This window comes from Pelecanus crispus, chromosome 3, assembly GCF_030463565.1.
Source record: "Pelecanus crispus isolate bPelCri1 chromosome 3, bPelCri1.pri, whole genome shotgun sequence".
Lineage (NCBI taxonomy): Eukaryota > Metazoa > Chordata > Aves > Pelecaniformes > Pelecanidae > Pelecanus > Pelecanus crispus.
In genome coordinates, this window is record NC_134645.1 from 85,146,165 (window position 1) to 85,164,326 (window position 18,162).

At 36.0% G+C, this 18,162-nt stretch overlaps 1 protein-coding gene across 1 annotated transcript in view; it reads left to right on the top strand.

Moving 5' to 3' along the window:
* Positions 1 to 18,162, top strand: part of ASCC3 (activating signal cointegrator 1 complex subunit 3) — a 293,625-nt gene that overhangs the window by 151,240 nt on the left and 124,223 nt on the right. Inside the window, exon 14 of the mRNA XM_075708596.1 lies at positions 2,247 to 2,381. Coding sequence (XP_075564711.1) covers positions 2,247 to 2,381 — 135 coding nt within the window. The remainder of the gene's footprint in view (positions 1 to 2,246; positions 2,382 to 18,162) is intronic.

The window sequence follows — 18,162 nt, forward strand, 5'->3', positions numbered from 1 at the left end:
TTCCTAATTCAGGAGTTTCAAAATTACATGAAATTACTTTAAAAAAAAAGTTACCGTTTCACCTAAATGCCCAATACTGTATTTCCTCACTTTCTCAACTTTCAGAATTCAGCTGTTTTCATGAGATTAATGTTTAATCTATTCAGCAAAGAAACAAGTTTTAATATGACTCCATTTTAAAAGAAAAACAACTAGTAAACTATAAAATCAAGTTGATTTTAAAAGTGAAAATTTTTTTCAGTCAAACCTGTTGACAGTTTATAAGTGAGAATTCACTGAAAAAGACACAGTGGATCTCTTAATAAAAGGAAATTGCTGTTTTGAGTAGTTATGTATTTTTATTCAGGCTTTCTATAGAAAAAAATTACAAGAAGGTGTATAGACAAGTAATCCTTAAGCAAGTAATGAAGACAGAAGGGACATACGCTGTACTTTGTGATGCTGTGGTCCTCTTACTTTTTGAAGAAATTTTAAAAAGATTTTGCCAAGATGTTGTTTTTAAGTTAGAGAAAATTGGTATGTAGCTGCGACATGTATCTGAGAATATTTCTACTCAGATGAAAGCTAATAATTGTAGGAATCAAACTGTTACTAAATTGGTGATGGAGAGATGTATCAAACAAGCTAAAACAGGTAATGAGGAGTTGTTCCCACTAAGCAAATAGGTATGCACACATTGTTTCTCTTATGTTTCCTCTGCATTGTCACCTGAATTAATTTGCTTGGTTTTTAATTATAAATTTATAATTTGTATAAATTCACAACTATTATGTCTACTTGTATATAAAATTATATATGCATTATACATTTATAATTAAATTAAGAATTTCCAAATTAAGAACAGAGGCAATAACTTGTTTAATTATACCCTAAATACTGCTGCGTTGTTAATAGTGTTTCATTTAAAGTAATTCAGTTATACACTGCAAGTTGATACAAGGATGATGCTGCCAAAAGGCCAAAATTAAACCCACAGTTCTCTGGAATTTGACATACCAGTCTTAAAATTCAGCTGAAACTACCTTAAAACAGAACTATAACTCCATGGTTACATTTTTAATTAAAATTAGGTGGACGTGCAAAACAGTGTTTGCCATTTAGTCAGGAGCCAGGCATTCAAACTTTTCCATGTGTGAGTTTTTAGAACACAGAAATTGTCATACCTGATCAAACTGAAGAGTTGTCTGTGGGTCAGGTATGTGGGGTCAATTTTAGCAAACCCAAATAATACAAAGTGCTTGGGCAGACAATATAGAGTGTTCCATAGTGTGTGTACCTTTTCCAGCAGTATGTGGTTAACAGACATTCAGAACTGTTATCACACTGGAATAAAGTGGTATTTAATCATTTTCCCTTTCTACACCAATTGGGGGGCTTACTGCCATGATTCATCTTAAATGTGCCTTGCAGTGAATCTTAATTTGATATCAGTTTAAATTGCTTCATATACATATCTAAAGGGATAAGTATTAACATCTCATTACTGTCTCTTGGTTTAGATACCATTTTTGATGGTAATAAGTATAACCAAGTGACAGTGGTGGTGGGTGGATGATACCCAACTGTATTTCCAAAGCCTACTGCAGACATGGGTACAAATAATTTTTGATTACCACTCAACTCTTACTTGATATTTTCAGGGAAATGTCCACAGTGTTTCTAAGGTATCTTACTGAGTGATAGTATGTGGTTTAAAACCCATAATCATATCTGTTAGTTTAAAATTCATATCCCCATATGTCTTTTGCATTTGTTAGTGCTTAATTTCATTCTTCTCTTTGACTGTCCAGTGGTTTGGGACTGCAATATCCTCCTGAGGTTCTTTATAGTCAGTTTTTGTTTCGACTGTCTCACATAGTCAAGTCATACCATCAGGAGACTTATCACCTCACTGTTTGCTTTCCAGATCATTTAGGATGTGTCAAATAACACAAATCTTTACGTCAATGGTAATCTCCCTACTTTGTGAAAATGAACTATTTATTGCCAGCAATTGTTCCCTATCTTTTAAAGACCGAAGAATTAAAAAAGAGAATCTTCTCAAAAGCTTTTTGAAAATATTAAATACAATATAGGCAGGATCACCCTTTAATTTCCCTAAAGCAACGTTAGTTTTCGTCAGCATGTCATGTATTAACTGGGGTTTTTTTTCGTTCCTGTAGGGAATATTTTGTAATTACAGTGTTTTCATTATTTGATTAAGACTTTTGTTATTTCTCATCAGCCCTCTTTCTTTCTATGTTAAGGTGATGGTGTTTGTTCATGCTAGAAATGCCACAGTACGAACTGCTATGGGTCTTCGAGAAAAAGCAAAAAACAATGGTCATATTTGTCACTTTTTGTCACCCCAAGGATCGGATTATGGACAAGCTGAAAAACAGGTAAGTGAATAATTTACATTGGTAGTCTTTACAGTCCTAGAATTGATGTTTTTACAAGGTGGGAATAGATGAAGAATTTTGAGCTTCTGGAAAGATATATTTTGCTCTGAAGGGAAGTGTGCAATTGCTGAATTGAATAGAGGAAAGGAAAGAGTAATGATGAAGGAAGACAAAGTGCTGTTACTTTTAGTTTTTTAAACAAAAGCTGATAATAGGTTGTGTTTTATGCAGCTTGTACTTAGAGGACAATATAGATAGTCTAACAGGGCATGCTTTATTGGGTGGAGTTCACTTTTGAAAGAAAGATGTGAAATCCTTTTAATCTGAGAGTCCCATGATGTGCTTTCTCTGTATCTTTAACATTTCTTGGGAAGAGTTAAAGAACTGAGTGGCTTAGACCCAGAAACTACCTTACTAGACTCAAAGCTATTTAGTACATGCTTGGAACCCTGCAGTGCTGCGCTGAATCTAAGTGAATGCCTGATATGTGAGATAGATGAGGATTCGTAATTTATATTTATTGATAAATTAGTAAAGTTATTAGTTTAAAGTTCATTTATATATCTGAAATTGTTTGATTTCTTAAGTCCATCGTAGCATTGGAGAGGGGGTTATTCATCAAAAAGAATTGGACAAGTTAAAGGAGGATGATTCAGTGATCACTGATCACAGTAGTCTTCATGTAGTCTTCAGCTCAGGAAGTCCCTAAACCACCAGTTGCCACAATTTGGGAGAGTACATATCTTCTGCTTTGTCCGCTCTTTAAGACACTTGTCCACTCTTTAAACTGTCTTAAAGTATTAATCTGACCTAGCCTGTAAATTTACCACCTTTCCAAAACAATCTAACTTTCCTCATGAATCAACTAATGGCTGGCAATCAAAAAGTAATCTATTTGAGAGTCAAAAGTGAGAAAGCCATTTGAATCGCACAAGGGTTTAGCCCCCTTAGTCTGATCTTGTTTAAAATATGGATATGGACCATAAATTACTAGTATTTTGAGCAGTGGCCAAGTACTTGCCAGCTGAAACTGTGTACCTTTTACGCATTCTAACAGTTTTGTCTTTGTATGAATTGTGTCAGTTGACCTTCCAAATTTTTTTCTAATATATAACATACAGAAGTAACTTGTCTGCAACAACTTCTTTTCATCTATTCAAGCAATATGCCAATATTTCTGCTGAGAGAATATTTCCAAAACAATTATTAATTCAGTGTTATATGTGACATTTACATTTGGTGATATTAATTGAGGTCTAAAGATTAGAGTTAACAGTGTCTTGTTAATATTCCTTGAAAAATAATGTTCTTTCTCTCTCCCCAACTAAAAAGCAGAACATAGAGGAGATACTCATTGTAGGAAGTTTAATGTATGTGTATATATATATACACACCTTCTCTTACTGGCAAATGTCTTGATAAACCCTTAAATATTTTGGGCCCCTGTGAATTGGGAATTTTGTGAGGGTTTTAGGTTCTGTGTCTGTCTTTAGATGGAATAAATACATTACCTTATTTTATACCTCTGAAGAGAATGTGAAGGGTTTCATTCAGACTTACTGATTATGAATGGAGCATAGATGTTACAGTTGGTAGATTCAAATTTTTGAAATGTAGAGGAAATTCTATTTCAGAGAAGATTTTTTTAAAATCAGGATCAAGTATGTTCTTTCTGTCAATACGCTTCTGAGAGCTCTAATAAATATTTTAAAAACTATGCTGTTATAAGTTGATGTCCTTATATTTCATAAAATAGCATACTGAAAAGCCCCTTCTTTTCTAGTGGATGTTAGTATCTGCTGCATTATAAAAATAACATCAAACCTGAACCTAGAGATCCCATGTTCCTACTATAACACTGGTAATTAACACTGAACTTTTTCTCATTAGATTTCTTAGAGCAAAATTTGAAACTTAGTTTATTAAAAATAACACTAGTTTTTAATGCTAATACAGACAAAAATATTTCAAGTTATTGAAAGTACCAATCCTTATTTAGACATGCAAAATCATTGCTGAAGTTAGGAAAAATTATGTGCTTATTTCAGCAGTGCGTATTATATGAGGTATCTGTCAAAGAATTATTTGTCAAACTCACACTGTATTTCAGTGAAAACTACTGCTATATATTTAGTTCTTCTCTTCATTCTGGGAGTAAGTTAATTAGAAAGCATATTGTTATGCTGGGAACCACAAGAATGTCACAGAGCACAGTTCTAACCTATTTGGAATACAGGTTATTGCTACCTGTGCTTGGATTGTGATTTAAGGTAGCATTTATAATACAAATTAAGAGAGTGGTAGATAAGATGGCCTATAGGTTGGCTGCTGCATATCTGAAATAACTTCTTTTTCTAAGGGTATTTATGCATCACACTGAAATCTAGGGGAAACTCAGTAAAATGGCAAATTTCCCTGCTCTTTCTTCTGTCCCCTACATCCCCACCCCAGCACACATACATTTGTTATGAATCCCAACTTCTGTTCTAAATCAAATTTTGAATTGTTTGAGGATTGTAGTTCCAAATGTTGATCTGTGTGAAAGATTGTAGAAAAGCTGACTTTGCTTTAGAAGATACTTACAGAAGTTTTCTAACTTTTGTAATAAAACAAACTGGCCTTCATTGTAATTAAAAGCAAATGAATTCTTCTCTTGTATTTCATGGGAATCTTTGATCTTTTTGACTATTTTCTACATTATTATGATAGCAAAAATGCTTCTTTTGCCCAAAAGGTTTAGGGACTTGTGTGTTTTAAATGTAACTGAAGAAGCATAAGTGGTATTGTGAAGAACCATTTCACATGCTGTACTACAGCTAGAGAATATACTTCTCATTATATTAGCTCAGAATCTTAGGAAAGTAAACTAATAAATAATAACTAAATGAATTGAAAGATTCCCAACAAAATTCCACTAAATTAAGTGGTTATTTTGATGCTCTGTAAATTTAACTGGGAATTGCCTGAAACATTTAAAAATTGTCACCACAAGAAGTGTAGTCATTGTATGAAAGATGATTATTCTCCATTGGAAATGCCTGGATTTCAATTTTTTTTTTAATGTAATGAATAGACATTATGACAAGAAATCTTTAAACATGAGTAATATGAGCATGTAACAGTGTTGGCTGCTTTTTTTTTCTTAAGTTCTTAGTGTCTTTTACATTAAGTAATACCAGATTTGTGATACTAGTAGGGAGAGATTCTCTTTTGATTTATTTTTTAATTATGAAAAATACATTTGAAATCAGGGTATTTTTTTAATAAACTCATTGTCTATTCCCTAAAGTAGTTGTCTTACCATCTTTAGATCATATGCTACCTGCCAAAATAACGCATTTAATCAGCTGTCTGTTCCCAGTAACCCTTTTCCATGAGGGAGCAAACTGTTGGTTGCCAGAATTTGCCCTGCTGGGGTGTCCTGGTTTTGGCTAGCCTCTTTCCTGGATGCTCTTCAGCTTGAGTAGGAAATCCTAGAGTCATAGTACTGTAAAAGGCATTTTAAAAGGTGTACTAGTCTGTGCTACATCAGAAGGAAGAATCAACTGTGTTTATAGCATTTCTGACTGCTTCAGAAAGTAATGTATAATATGAATGTGTTTTGATGTGATATAATACTTACTACTTGTGGATATAGCAGGCAGATTACATCTCTGAGGCAATGCATCTTATGTATCATATTGGAAAGGACAGTCAGGGAAGAGGGGGAGAGGGAGTTGTGCTCTCTTGTTAGTTAGATCTTTGGCTGTGCAAAGCTCCACAGTGAAACTGGACATGTGTAGCTCCTATCTGGTTCAAGATCAAAGCAGGAAGGAACAGACAGGGAGGTTGTGGTTGAGGTCTGTTATGGACCACCTGTCCATGGGAAGGTAGTGGATGAACTTACTAGGAGCTACTGGCAGAAGTCTCCTGCTGGCAGGCCTTTGTTTTCATGGGAGATTTCAACCATCTAGGAGGTTCCTGGAGTGTTTGGAAGATAACTTCCCGATGCAGCTGGTGAGTGAGCCAACTAGGGAAGCCACCCCACTGGGCCTGTTGTTGGCAAACAGAGAAGGACTTGTGGGTGTTGTGATAAATGGAGGCCATCTTGGGCATAGCAATCATGAAATGATAGAGTTTTCAGTTCTCGGAGAAGGAAGGAGGGGGGTCAGCAGAACTGCTACCTTGGACTTCCAGAGGGCAGACTTTGGCTGGAACTCAGGGAAAAAAGAGAGCTTAAAAACTTTGGAAGAAGGGGCAAGCAACTCAGGCGGACCACAAGGATCTTGTGAGGTTATGCAGGGAGAAAATTAGAAGGGCCAAAGCCCAGCTAGAACTTAATCTGGCTGCTGCCGTAAAACAGCAGGGTTATAAGGGTTACCTTATTGCTCTCTACAGCTACCTGAAAGGAGGTTGTAGTGAGGTGGGTGTTGGTCTCTTCTCCCAAGTAGCAAGTGATAGGACAAGAGGAAATGGGCTCAAGTTGTGCCAAGGGAGGTTTAGATTGGATATTAGGAAAAATTTCTTCATGGAAAGGGTAGTCAATCATTGGAACAGGCTGCCCAGGGAAGTGGTTGAGTCACCATCCTTGGAGGTATTTAAAAGCCATGTAGATGTGGTGCTTAGGGACATGGTTTGGTGGTGGTCTTGGCAGTGTTAAGTTAACGGTTGGACTTGATGATCTTAAGGGTCTTTTCCAACCTAAATGATTTACGGGGTACCCAGACCCCTGAGCTGGAAGACAGGGACGGGGAGCAGAATGAAACCCCATAACCCAAGGGGAAATGGTTAGCAACCTGCTACACCACTTAGACACACACAAGTCTATGTGGCTGGATGGGATCCGCCCAAGGGTATTGTGGGAGCTGTCAGAGTGCTCACCAAGCCACCTTCCATCATTTATCAGCTGTTCTGGCTAACTGGGGAGGTCCCAGTTGACTGGAGGTTAGCAAATGTGACGCCCATCTACAAGAAGGACCAGAAGGAGGATCCAGGGAACTACGGGCCTGTCAGTATGACCTTGGTGTTGGGGAAGGTTATGGAGGAGATCATCATGAGTGCCATCACATGGCACATACAGGACAACCAGGCGATCAAGCCCAGTCAGGCTGGTTTTATGAAAGGCAGGTCCTGCTTGACTAACCCGATCTCCTTCTATGACAAGGTGACCTGCTTAGTAGATGAGGGAAAGGATGTGGATGTTGTTTACCTGGACTTTAATAAAGCCTTTGACACCATTTCCCAGAGCATTCTGCTGGAGAAACTGTCTGCTCATGGCTTGGACGGGTGTACTCTTCACTGGTAAAAAAACTGGCTGGATGCCCAGGCGCAAAGTGTTGTGGTGAACAGAGTTAAATCCAGTTGGTGGCCAGTCACAAGTGGTGTTCCGCAGGTCTTAGTATTGGGGACAGTTCTGTTATTAAACAGAACATCATCTCTATAAATGATCTGTACGAGGGGATGAAGTGCACCCTTAGTAAGTTTGCAGATGACACCAAGTTGGGTGGGAGTGTTGATCTACTTGAGGGAAGGAAGGCTCTACAGAGGGATCTGGACAGGCTGGATCAGTGGGCTGAGGCCAGTTGTATGAGGTTCAACAAGGCCAGTTGTATGAGGTTCAACGAGGCTAAGTGCTGGGTCCTGCACTTCAGTCACAACAACCCCATGCAATGCTACAGGCTTGGGGAAGAGTGGCTGGAAAGCTGCTGAGCAGAAAAGGACCTGCGGGTGTTGGTCAACAGCCGGCTGAACATGAGCCAGAAGTGTGCCCAGGTGGCCAAGGCGGCCAAGAGCATCCTGGCTTGTATCAGGAATGGTGTGGCCAGCAAGACGAGGGAAGTAATAATCCCCCTGTACTTGGCGGTGGTGAGGTTGCAACTGGAATACTGTGTCCAGTTTTGGGCCCCTCACTACAAGAAGGACATTGAGGTGCTGGAGCGTGTCCAGAGAAGGGCAACAAAGCTGGTGAATGGTCTGGAGCACAGGTCTTATGAGGAGCGGCTGAGGGAGCTGGGGTTGTTTAGCCTGGAGAAGAGGAGGCTGAGGGGAGACCTTATTGCTCTCTACAGCTACCTGAAAGGAGGTTGTAGTGAGGTGGGTGTTGGTCTCTTCTCCCAAGTAGCAAGTGATAGGACAAGAGGAAATGGGCTCAAGTTGTGCCAAGGGAGGTTTAGATTGGATATTAGGAAAAATTTCTTCATGGAAAGGGTAGTCAATCATTGGAACAGGCTGCCCAGGGAAGTGGTTGAGTCACCATCCTTGGAGGTATTTAAAAGCCATGTAGATGTGGTGCTTAGGGACATGGTTTGGTGGTGGTCTTGGCAGTGTTAAGTTAACGGTTGGACTTGATGATCTTAAGGGTCTTTTCCAACCTAAATGATTCTATGATTCTGTCTTCTGGGATGGTAGCATTATTCAGGCAAGTGAGGTTCATAGGCTGCATTTAGAGACATCTTTTGAGTCCAACCAGGCCCCTGCTTGACTTGCTGCTCAAGCAGGGAAGAACTGGAGGCAACTGTTGCCATGAATGGCAAGTTTGGTTGCAGTGATTAAGCTCAGTACTGAGAGGTAGGCTGTGATGGTAACCAGCAAGAGTTAGGACTGTGGTCTTTAGGAGAGCAGTCTTTGGCTTATTCAGAGAATTGCATGGTAGAATCCCCTGGTAAGTTTCCATGAAGTAGAAAAATCTCTCTACTTTTACACTAAAGAAATGGCTTAAATAGGGAGTTCACCTTCACTGAAAGCAGTGATGACTTAGCATCATGATGCAGGAAGTGGGAAATAAATTGGGAGAAAGGTAATGAAAATGAGTATTTAAGTTGTAAGCTTAGCTTTAAATGCTCTTAATACAAAATGTGAATAAAGTATTGTCACTATATACGTTCATGTGAAATGTACTTGTTATTCTAAGCAAATTCCCAAGGGAATTTGAACTCTTATGTGGGAAACTACTCTTTTCTTTTAACATGAAGCTGTAAGCATCATCCTTTTTCAGGAAAAGCTGTAGAAACAAGTTCAGTATGACTTGAATGGTATACACACTTCCAAGTGTTTTTAGATCTTACAAAGGAACTTGAAGCATGAAAGTGTAATGTGAGAAATTATGGAATTTTCCCAATAGAATTTGAAAAGTTCTTAGGAATTAATACCTAGGAAGAGTGCGAAAGATGAGGCCAAATGCAATTACAAATGAAGCTGGTGATGACTGTCTTGGAAAGCAAGATCAAGAAGTATGACTCTTAATAACAGAACAAATTTATAACCAGGGACTGATAAGAAGGAAGAGGTGTGAAGCCCATAGCAACAAATGAGAGAGAATTGTGTTCTCCAGACGAGTTCGCATAATGTTCTTGTGGCTACCCTGAGTCTTACAATGACTATCAAGAGACAGAATAATTCATTAAATTCTTCCAGTGATCAGTACATGTGGTATGCACATTTTGCGTTAATGCAAATTCACATTATTTTACTTCTTATGCATGTAAATTTGACCTAGATCTTGGGGGAAATTGTTGTTATTGTTGTTGTTATTATTACATAAATTATATACTCCAGTGTAATTAAGGGCTGCTTCATTGACACACATACCTAAATTAGTAATGGGAATAATAAAAATAGGGTGAAGGCCTAGTCACATTGAAGTCTATGGCAAAACATCACCAATAACTTTTCCCTACATACTTCTATTTGTCCTCTTTCAGGATCCATTCCACAAACAAAGTTAAATTATTTTAATTTTACTTACCATAAAAACTAGATATTTCATTGGTTCTGTGTCTGTTACCTGATAAATATTATCTACAAAAGAAGTTTTTAAGATATAAAGGAAATCTAATACTTGTTCTGTGTTCATAGGAAACTTACTGCTGTTTAAAATAAAAATGCACATCATGTATTGAAATGATTGTGTCACAGCATATACCTTTAAGTTATCACAATAAGGATACTAATCAAATAAGATATATACTCTGCCAAGGCAGCAACTCTGCATAAACAATCATCAATAATCATCAAATGAGTAATATGCTAGCAACATTTTGCTGAGCAATTAAGGCTAACATACTAAAACCTGTAAGTACACCAAAGATTTCAGTGATTAGAGCATGTGGGGGTCTGGGATTAAAACTATTACTGTTCAGTCTAAATTTTCTTTTTCTTTCTTAGCAGTAAATATTTCAAACAGAATTGACTATGGTAACAGCAGTAATGTACATGCATCTTACTAAAGGGTGTTATAACCACGTGTTTTGCAATAGGAAGTTTCTGCACTAAAATTTCTAAAGATTTCAAAGTGTATCAGATAAAGACACAAGGCACAATGAAGTCAAGCTGGATATAAAGAGATTTTTTTCCCCGTAACTTTCTGTTCCCCCTCCAATAGACACATCTTGTAATTAAACACCTGAGGCTGGAATAGCACTATCTGAAGCATGTGCAATACACATCTACATTCAGGTAACCTGAAAGTGTAGGAATTTTCTCCTCCACTGGTAGTTCTAATACTGGAGAGATTTACTGGCTAAGGTAAGAACTTCAGTACCACGTACAGAGCCTACGTATATAGGCATAAGTGACTGTCACCAGGAATTATAACTGTTCAGTTCTCCACCATTAAAACTGTCAGAAAAAAAACATTGTTATTGCAGCCAAATGTGGTTCTGAACAGAACAAGAGTTGTAGAAACACCGCAGAGACACATGAATGGATTCATAGTTTTTGTGGACAAGAAGGACCAGCTGTTGTGAAATGTTTATAGTGTGATGTAGAGAATTGAGCAAGGCCTGAATTTCTGTTTGAGCTCCAGCAATGATTTCTAACATGTATATAGCCATGATGTGTGTCATTCTTCATGTCTGAATTGGCCTGCCTACTGCTCTAGACCTAGATCTGATGCTGGTTCTCTTCACTAATTTAAATTTTTTCACTGTGAAAGTTCCTATTCACTTAAATAATAGCGAATTGTTATTAGTTGTAGGTCAAGCTACTCAGTAAGTCTCTTAATGGCAAATTGCTGGTGGCCAGGAGAATATACTGTGAAGAGCGTTGATACATACTCTTCCTTAAAGCATTTACTGTTCAGAGAGACTACTGCTCTAGACAGACTTCCAGTCTGACCTGGCACAGCAGTTCTTATGCCTTATACTATAAATCAGATACATCTTATGCAATAAATGGAGTATTAACATGATAAAACACATGACTTGTAAGAGCTTTTCTGGATTCTTTTTAAAATCCATTCTCAAAACACGACCAGTGTTCTTTGTTCCCAGATATCTCAAAGTTCAACCTGTAGGTGAGCCAAATGGTACTGTGGAACTGACCTGTCCTTGCAAGCATTTACTGTTCCTTCAGAGTGCTTCTGATTTCCAAATTGTACCTTTAATCAGCTGATCACATCTTGAATTTCTGGTTACCAGTACAAATATGAAATATCCAGGGGTCAAACTGGATCTCTGAAGTACCTCGTTAGACATTCTGTCAAGTCAAAGTTTCTATATACAATTAATTTCTTTGATCATCATTGCCTAATTTTAATCTCCTTAATAAGTGAAATTCATTTTATATAGTACTAAATTCCCAGTGCCGTACCATATAAATGAAATTTCTGACAGAAATCTAACTGTATTATATCAATGCTGTGTGATGCAGAGTGATTAATTTAAGCTTCATAATGATAATATCATGTTTGTCTGACAAGAGCTATCTTGTATAAAGGGATGTTTATTGGCATAGTTCCCAAATATCACACTGCAGGCCATTCAGTCTTGCCATTTCATTTGACATGAAATTTAGCAATACCTGGCAGAGGATAATCTTGATAATGTAATACAATCCTTATTTTGTATTCTGTATACAGTGCTCACTCTAATAGATGAAGATGATATTTAGAAACATCTGAAATCCAGTGTATGACTTAACAATAATAAGCAATGCCCAAATCATGCATGTTCTTGTCTAGACACAGCACGTGTAAGTGAAGGCTACTTGAACACACAGGAGGAACTGAAAAATAGAATAGTTAAAAGCATTGTACTCTTTGCTGGCCTTGAAAGCAATTTTACTAATCCTCTTAATTATGTGTCAAATGTTTTTAAATTATTAGAAATTAATTTTTAGAGAACATTGATCAAATATTTGATGTGTAATCGTTTGTTTGACAATTAATTATTTCAGAGCAAATCCTCATTTTATTTTTGTTTTACTAATAACATATCTAATATTTGATATGCCATTAAAAAAACTATAAAAATAAAATGAGGATATGTTTTCAAATACATTAGGCTATACTAAATGTCAAACATATATGGAAGTTCCCTATTTGTTTTATAATTACTATATTTTTTTACTTTTGAAAAATATTTGCTAATTGTCTCGCGGAGAATGGAATGAAGCTCTTTATATTTCTTTCATGGGATATTTTATTCAGTGGTCCTGCTGAAAGGTCAGAGACAAAATTCATGAGATGATGTGGTGCTAACAATTGACAGGTTAAAGAAAAATATGTTCTGTATAGAGAGATCCTACTGTTTTAATGAATCCTCAGCTGTGGAATTTAGTATTAAGAAGGGTTTAGATGGACATTTAGGTTTTGGGGAGGCCTATTTACAGAGAAATACATTGTGAACAATAGAAAAATGTTGCCTTCAGGCTTTTTTAGCAGTATTCCTATTTATTAGAGTTAACAAGCATTAACTATTGTAAACTGAAATAAAAAGTTTACAGAAACAGTAAAAAAACTTCTTGCTTTTGCTTTTCCTGACCTTTAAAAAGGAAGAACATCTGAAGTTTGATGTATATTTCTGTTATTATGGTAGTTACTTTTTTGTGTCACTCTAGAAATTGTATTTGTACAGCTTTTAGTTCTATTTTCTATTTGTAGTTCTATGTACTCCTGTACATTTTATACAGTCTGCTGGAATTTTCTAGTGTTTGTATTATGAATCAGAAAGTATAAAATATATGGCATAAACTGAATTGTGTTATCAACTATATTTCTGAGAATCAGTCTCTGATCCAAGGATTTCAGATCTGTTGGTTTGTCTCTCAAGCTCTGATAGTTACAGCACTGAGGTAACCAGTAACGGTCGTCTGCTATCCTGTGAAAAATAAAATGGACTTTTTTTCCCCTAATCTATGGTCTTGATTATGTATTCTGTTTTATCTATCATGAGCTTCAACTTGATATGCAACAATGCTTATTTTTATCCTGTTTATGACTGGAAAACTGCCTCAGAAATATTTGTTCTACTTCCAGAAGCTGCGCTGTGTTAGTAATGGGACTTCTAGAAACAAAGTGGGCTAGCAAACCTTTTTCTAGAATGGTCCCTGAGGTTGCAAATACAGCTGACAGGGGTGCTGATGTTTTTGTTCAAGGAAATACAGAAAGACATTTTATGCTTTTGTACACAACTTTTCAGCAATTTCAGAGTTATTCAGGTTAAAATCGGTAATGGATTTCATCACTGTAAATGTAAGATTTAATGCCTTTTCTTACTAATTCTCCATGGAAATGCTCTGATAAACTGTAGGATAATGTGTTGCCTATAGCATCCCCTTTCACTGTTGACAAAACTTCCTCTTAAATACTAAATGTGCTTAGTAAGATCATTTGAAACTGTTGTCATATTTATAATATGATTAAGCTTCTTTCCTTAAATGAAGTCTATTGCAGCCTCCTGCAAGGTAGTGCAGTATTTGCATTCAGTCAATTCAGACCTTAAGGTAAATACACTTTTTAAAAATGTTTCCTTTATTTGTGCTTGTAAATACAGAAACTGAAATTCAAAGTTGTATTGTTTAAAAGAATGTTTTTAATTGTTAATTTGATTTAAATCTAAGATATTTTTTTTTATGTATTTGAAATACACTGAAACTTCTTCCTCTATGGGATATGGGAACAATATTAGTCTAATAGAGGTTCCTTGATGTCAAGCTATGACATTACTTACTGTAATGAGTAGCTCTAACAAGTTATTTACTTGATTCTGCAGTCACAGAAGTTTGCACAGTCAGTAGCAGCATATGTGTATTTTTTTCCCTTAAAATTGGCATAAATGTTGATATTACTGGGAAACTAACTTATTTCAATAAGTGAAAGTATTAAAAGTATAATATATTTAACCATTTTCCGATGCATTCTTAGCTATTTCTTACATGAGAATTTGTGATCTCCTTGTCTTTCCTGACGTTTTAACCTCACTCTGGGGCACTGACAAGAGAGAAAAGCCATGCAACATTCTTTTTTCCTTTGACTGTGAAAATCTCCTTCAGTTAGCTGCTAGAATGTTTTAACATGTAATCCAGGTCAAAAAGAAAAAGTTCGCAGTGTCTTTTCACAGTGGTTATTAATTGATAGCTTCCCTGGGTAAGATGATTTCAACTTGAAATCTCATTGTTACATGAAGTATATATGGATATTGAATAGCTATGCTAATAGTAAAGAAACACATTTCAAAAGAAAACTTCAAAGACATTTGGGAGGGAAAAACAAAACAAAACAAAACAGTATGATTGTTTTCATAATCACAAGTTTGGGAAACAGGACTATACTCTTTCCACTTCAGCAACACAGCCTGCTACACACATTTGATTTTTGCCAGTGCTTGCTTTCACCATGTGTAATGAAGTTCAGGTATATATTAAAAATATGTCAAATTTCTTGAGAGGATAAAGCTCCCCTTTCTTCATATTTTCCTCTGTCATTTAACAGGTTCAAAGGCTGGCAATATCTGGTCACTTGTGAACACTCCAGCAAGAAGAAATTATAAGATAATATTAAAGTCAGCGTAGGTGCTCTCTGCCCTAGCCCCTCTTCAGCCCTCCCTCAAAGAGCTTGGTTGGCTCAGCTGTTTTCAGCTGCTTTCATGCCCTAGGGATTGTTCCAGGGAAGAAATTAAAAAAAGAAATGCTTAATTTACTAATGACCCCTAGGTCTTGCATTCCTTTTCCAAGATGAGCCAGTCAGTTCTTGGCTGCAATGCATAACCTTGTTCAATATGTTCACAGTGAGACTGTAGACAATAATGGTATTTTTCAGGCACTTTTGTCTTTATAGGATGCACCAAACCATACCAGCAAATGGTTCTGGTCACATGCAATTTAAGTAGCTTAGTGTGGAAACCATATGCTGACTAGGAAATAGTATTTAAAGAGATCCTATCTAATTAGGCATTAATTTGTGAGGAAATAGTGTAGCTACAGTAGTTATTAGTAATGAAGAGTAATGATTGAAAAGTTAACAAGAATTTGTGGTTTTTCTGCATTGTGCACTGACAATGCTGCTTGTTGATGATCAGTTGTACTTTGTATTTTGTGGTAATTATTCTCAGACTTGATACTGTTCAATGACTGACATTCTGTTAGAAACTGTATTTGATTTCTTTTACAGGAACTAAACAGAGTAAATTTTCCAAGGTCCAGTGAATTGTATTCAGTTTTAGTTTTTTTTCTCTAGCATCACAGATGACTTATAAAGGATCATTGCAAAAGTCTCAAAGTACTATTCTTTGGGGTTGTAAATGAAGGAGATAATGGGCTTTTTTTTAAGCAGTTGGTAGTGCTTCAAAGATGCAGGCCATCACAGAACACCCTTCTAGTTGCCTTTGCTGAAATAAAATTCAGAACAAAACCTGTAGTTCAGTTATCCTGTAGAATAAATCTGTGTGCTTTCCTCTAGGGTTGCTTGATGGTTTTCCTTCAGAATATCACTATTAACTGACCATGTCTCTTTTGCTCCCTGAGGATTCATGTGAATTTATTTATATTGCAAAACAATAAATGTATAGGATATCTTTAGACTGTGAATTTTTTTAAATTGAAGTTTTTGACCTGTCATAATTAAAAAATACATGTTCATAAACACCTAATTTGATAGAAAACATCACTGCAACATGGGAAACTATCTCATGCTGTTCCTTTAAAAACATGATTAGAATAAGTGCAATTAAATAAATTCACCTGTTGCATGAAATACTCTGTTCACTTACCTATTGATAGATTTCCTCCTGTTGAACCTAGACTATGGCAAACATTAGATTCCTGCCCTCCCCCCGCCAAGGTACATTTAGATGCTTGATTCAGTTTCTCATTTAGAAAACATAATTTTCTTAACAGATGGAGAGAAGTATTACATTTCATTTCAGTTCATATTCTTAATTTCATTTATTTTCAAAATAAGAAAGCTTTCCAAATACAGTTTAGTTTGATTATGGTTTGATGGAATTGTTTAGCTATGTGTGCTCACTGTTCCAGTTGTCATCCACTTTCAACTTCCAACTCCCCCAAATACCATAATTTAGGTGAATTTGGTTGGGCTTTTTAACTATTTGTTTAGTTTATTTGCACAATATGTAGAGTAGATTAGAACTGGACAGAAGCATTTTTGTGCTAAAGCTTGCAATGACATCTGGTTAAAATGAATTGTGAAATAATGAGTGAAATGAGTGCGCACTCTTAAGATTTTTAAATAAAAGAGCAATTAGCAGCAATCATTAAGAATGAGTGAATTCAATTCCATCCACAGTCTGTAAATACCACATACTGAGAGCTGGAGATGCTTTGGAGAAAACAAAATAGGTTAAAAACTAATTAAGCTTACTTTTGGAAAGTTGTGCAGATTTTTTTCTAGAGAACTGCTAAATATTTATTGCTGTGTATTTCCTTTGGTTTAAGTTGTATTACGTATATAGTCAGTCTCTGGTTTTTAGCATATACTATATATGTTTTATATTACCAACATTTCTCCATCATAGGAGGCCAGAAGATATGAAAGCTTTGATATCTACAACATTTAGTTTTATCTTCTGGTGTTTTGAATTAATCTTAAATGTCTTTGAACTGGAATTTCAAAAGTCAACCAAGATTCAGAAGAATCCCTGCTTATTGGAAATCATGTCCTAGAGAAAAGCATTGTATTGTAGAAAACCACAAACAGCTGTGCTTTAGGAAGTACAGATACCATTGCATATTACCTTTATCACAGTAAGATTACAGCTTTGCTTAAATTTGCCAAATCTCTTTTAACAACCTAATTATTTCAGAACCCTCTTTTTTTTTTTACTAGCAGATTGTTCTATCAAAAACACCAGAGACTGATTACAGAAGATTTCCAAAAAACATAAAAAGATAAAAAACAGTATTCTTTTCATCCCACTACTGAGATTTTGAATGAGTATCATATAAATGTGTATTTGGATACTTCTTTGTACATGTACATGTTAGTAATTCTTGGCTCATTTGACCGAAAGAAAGAACTAGAACTAAAAGTTATATATTATGCTAGTGGGAACTAGACTAACAGCATCATGTTTTTGACAAGGCTGGAGTATACACAAACTGTGCATGAACTAGAATGAAAGCTGGTAGGTAACAAAAATGAAGCTTAGTCTGTATTATGGAATGAAAATAAAATTGCTAAAAAACAGGAGGCAGATTTGGAAGTATATGGTTTGTGAGAAGCTGCTGGAAGAGTGCAGATAGGAAGACAGCAACATTAGGAGACTTGTGAATTCCAACGCTTAAGTATGAATTGTTAGCAAAACTAAATGTTCACCATCCCCATCCCACCAAACAGGCCTTTGTCTTTGGACATTATCAGTACAAGTAGATAAATAATTAATTTTAGTCAATAAAGCTAAAAAATTGAAAATGTGTTAACTTCTAGGACTAAGGATTTTATTTACATGAAATTACAAGAAAATTGTTAGGCTTTTGGTAGAACAAGGTCTTAAACTAATTCATTTTTAGTGCTCGGATAAGACATACTGAAAAACATTGACACTGGAGTAAGTTTTTTCCTAGGATA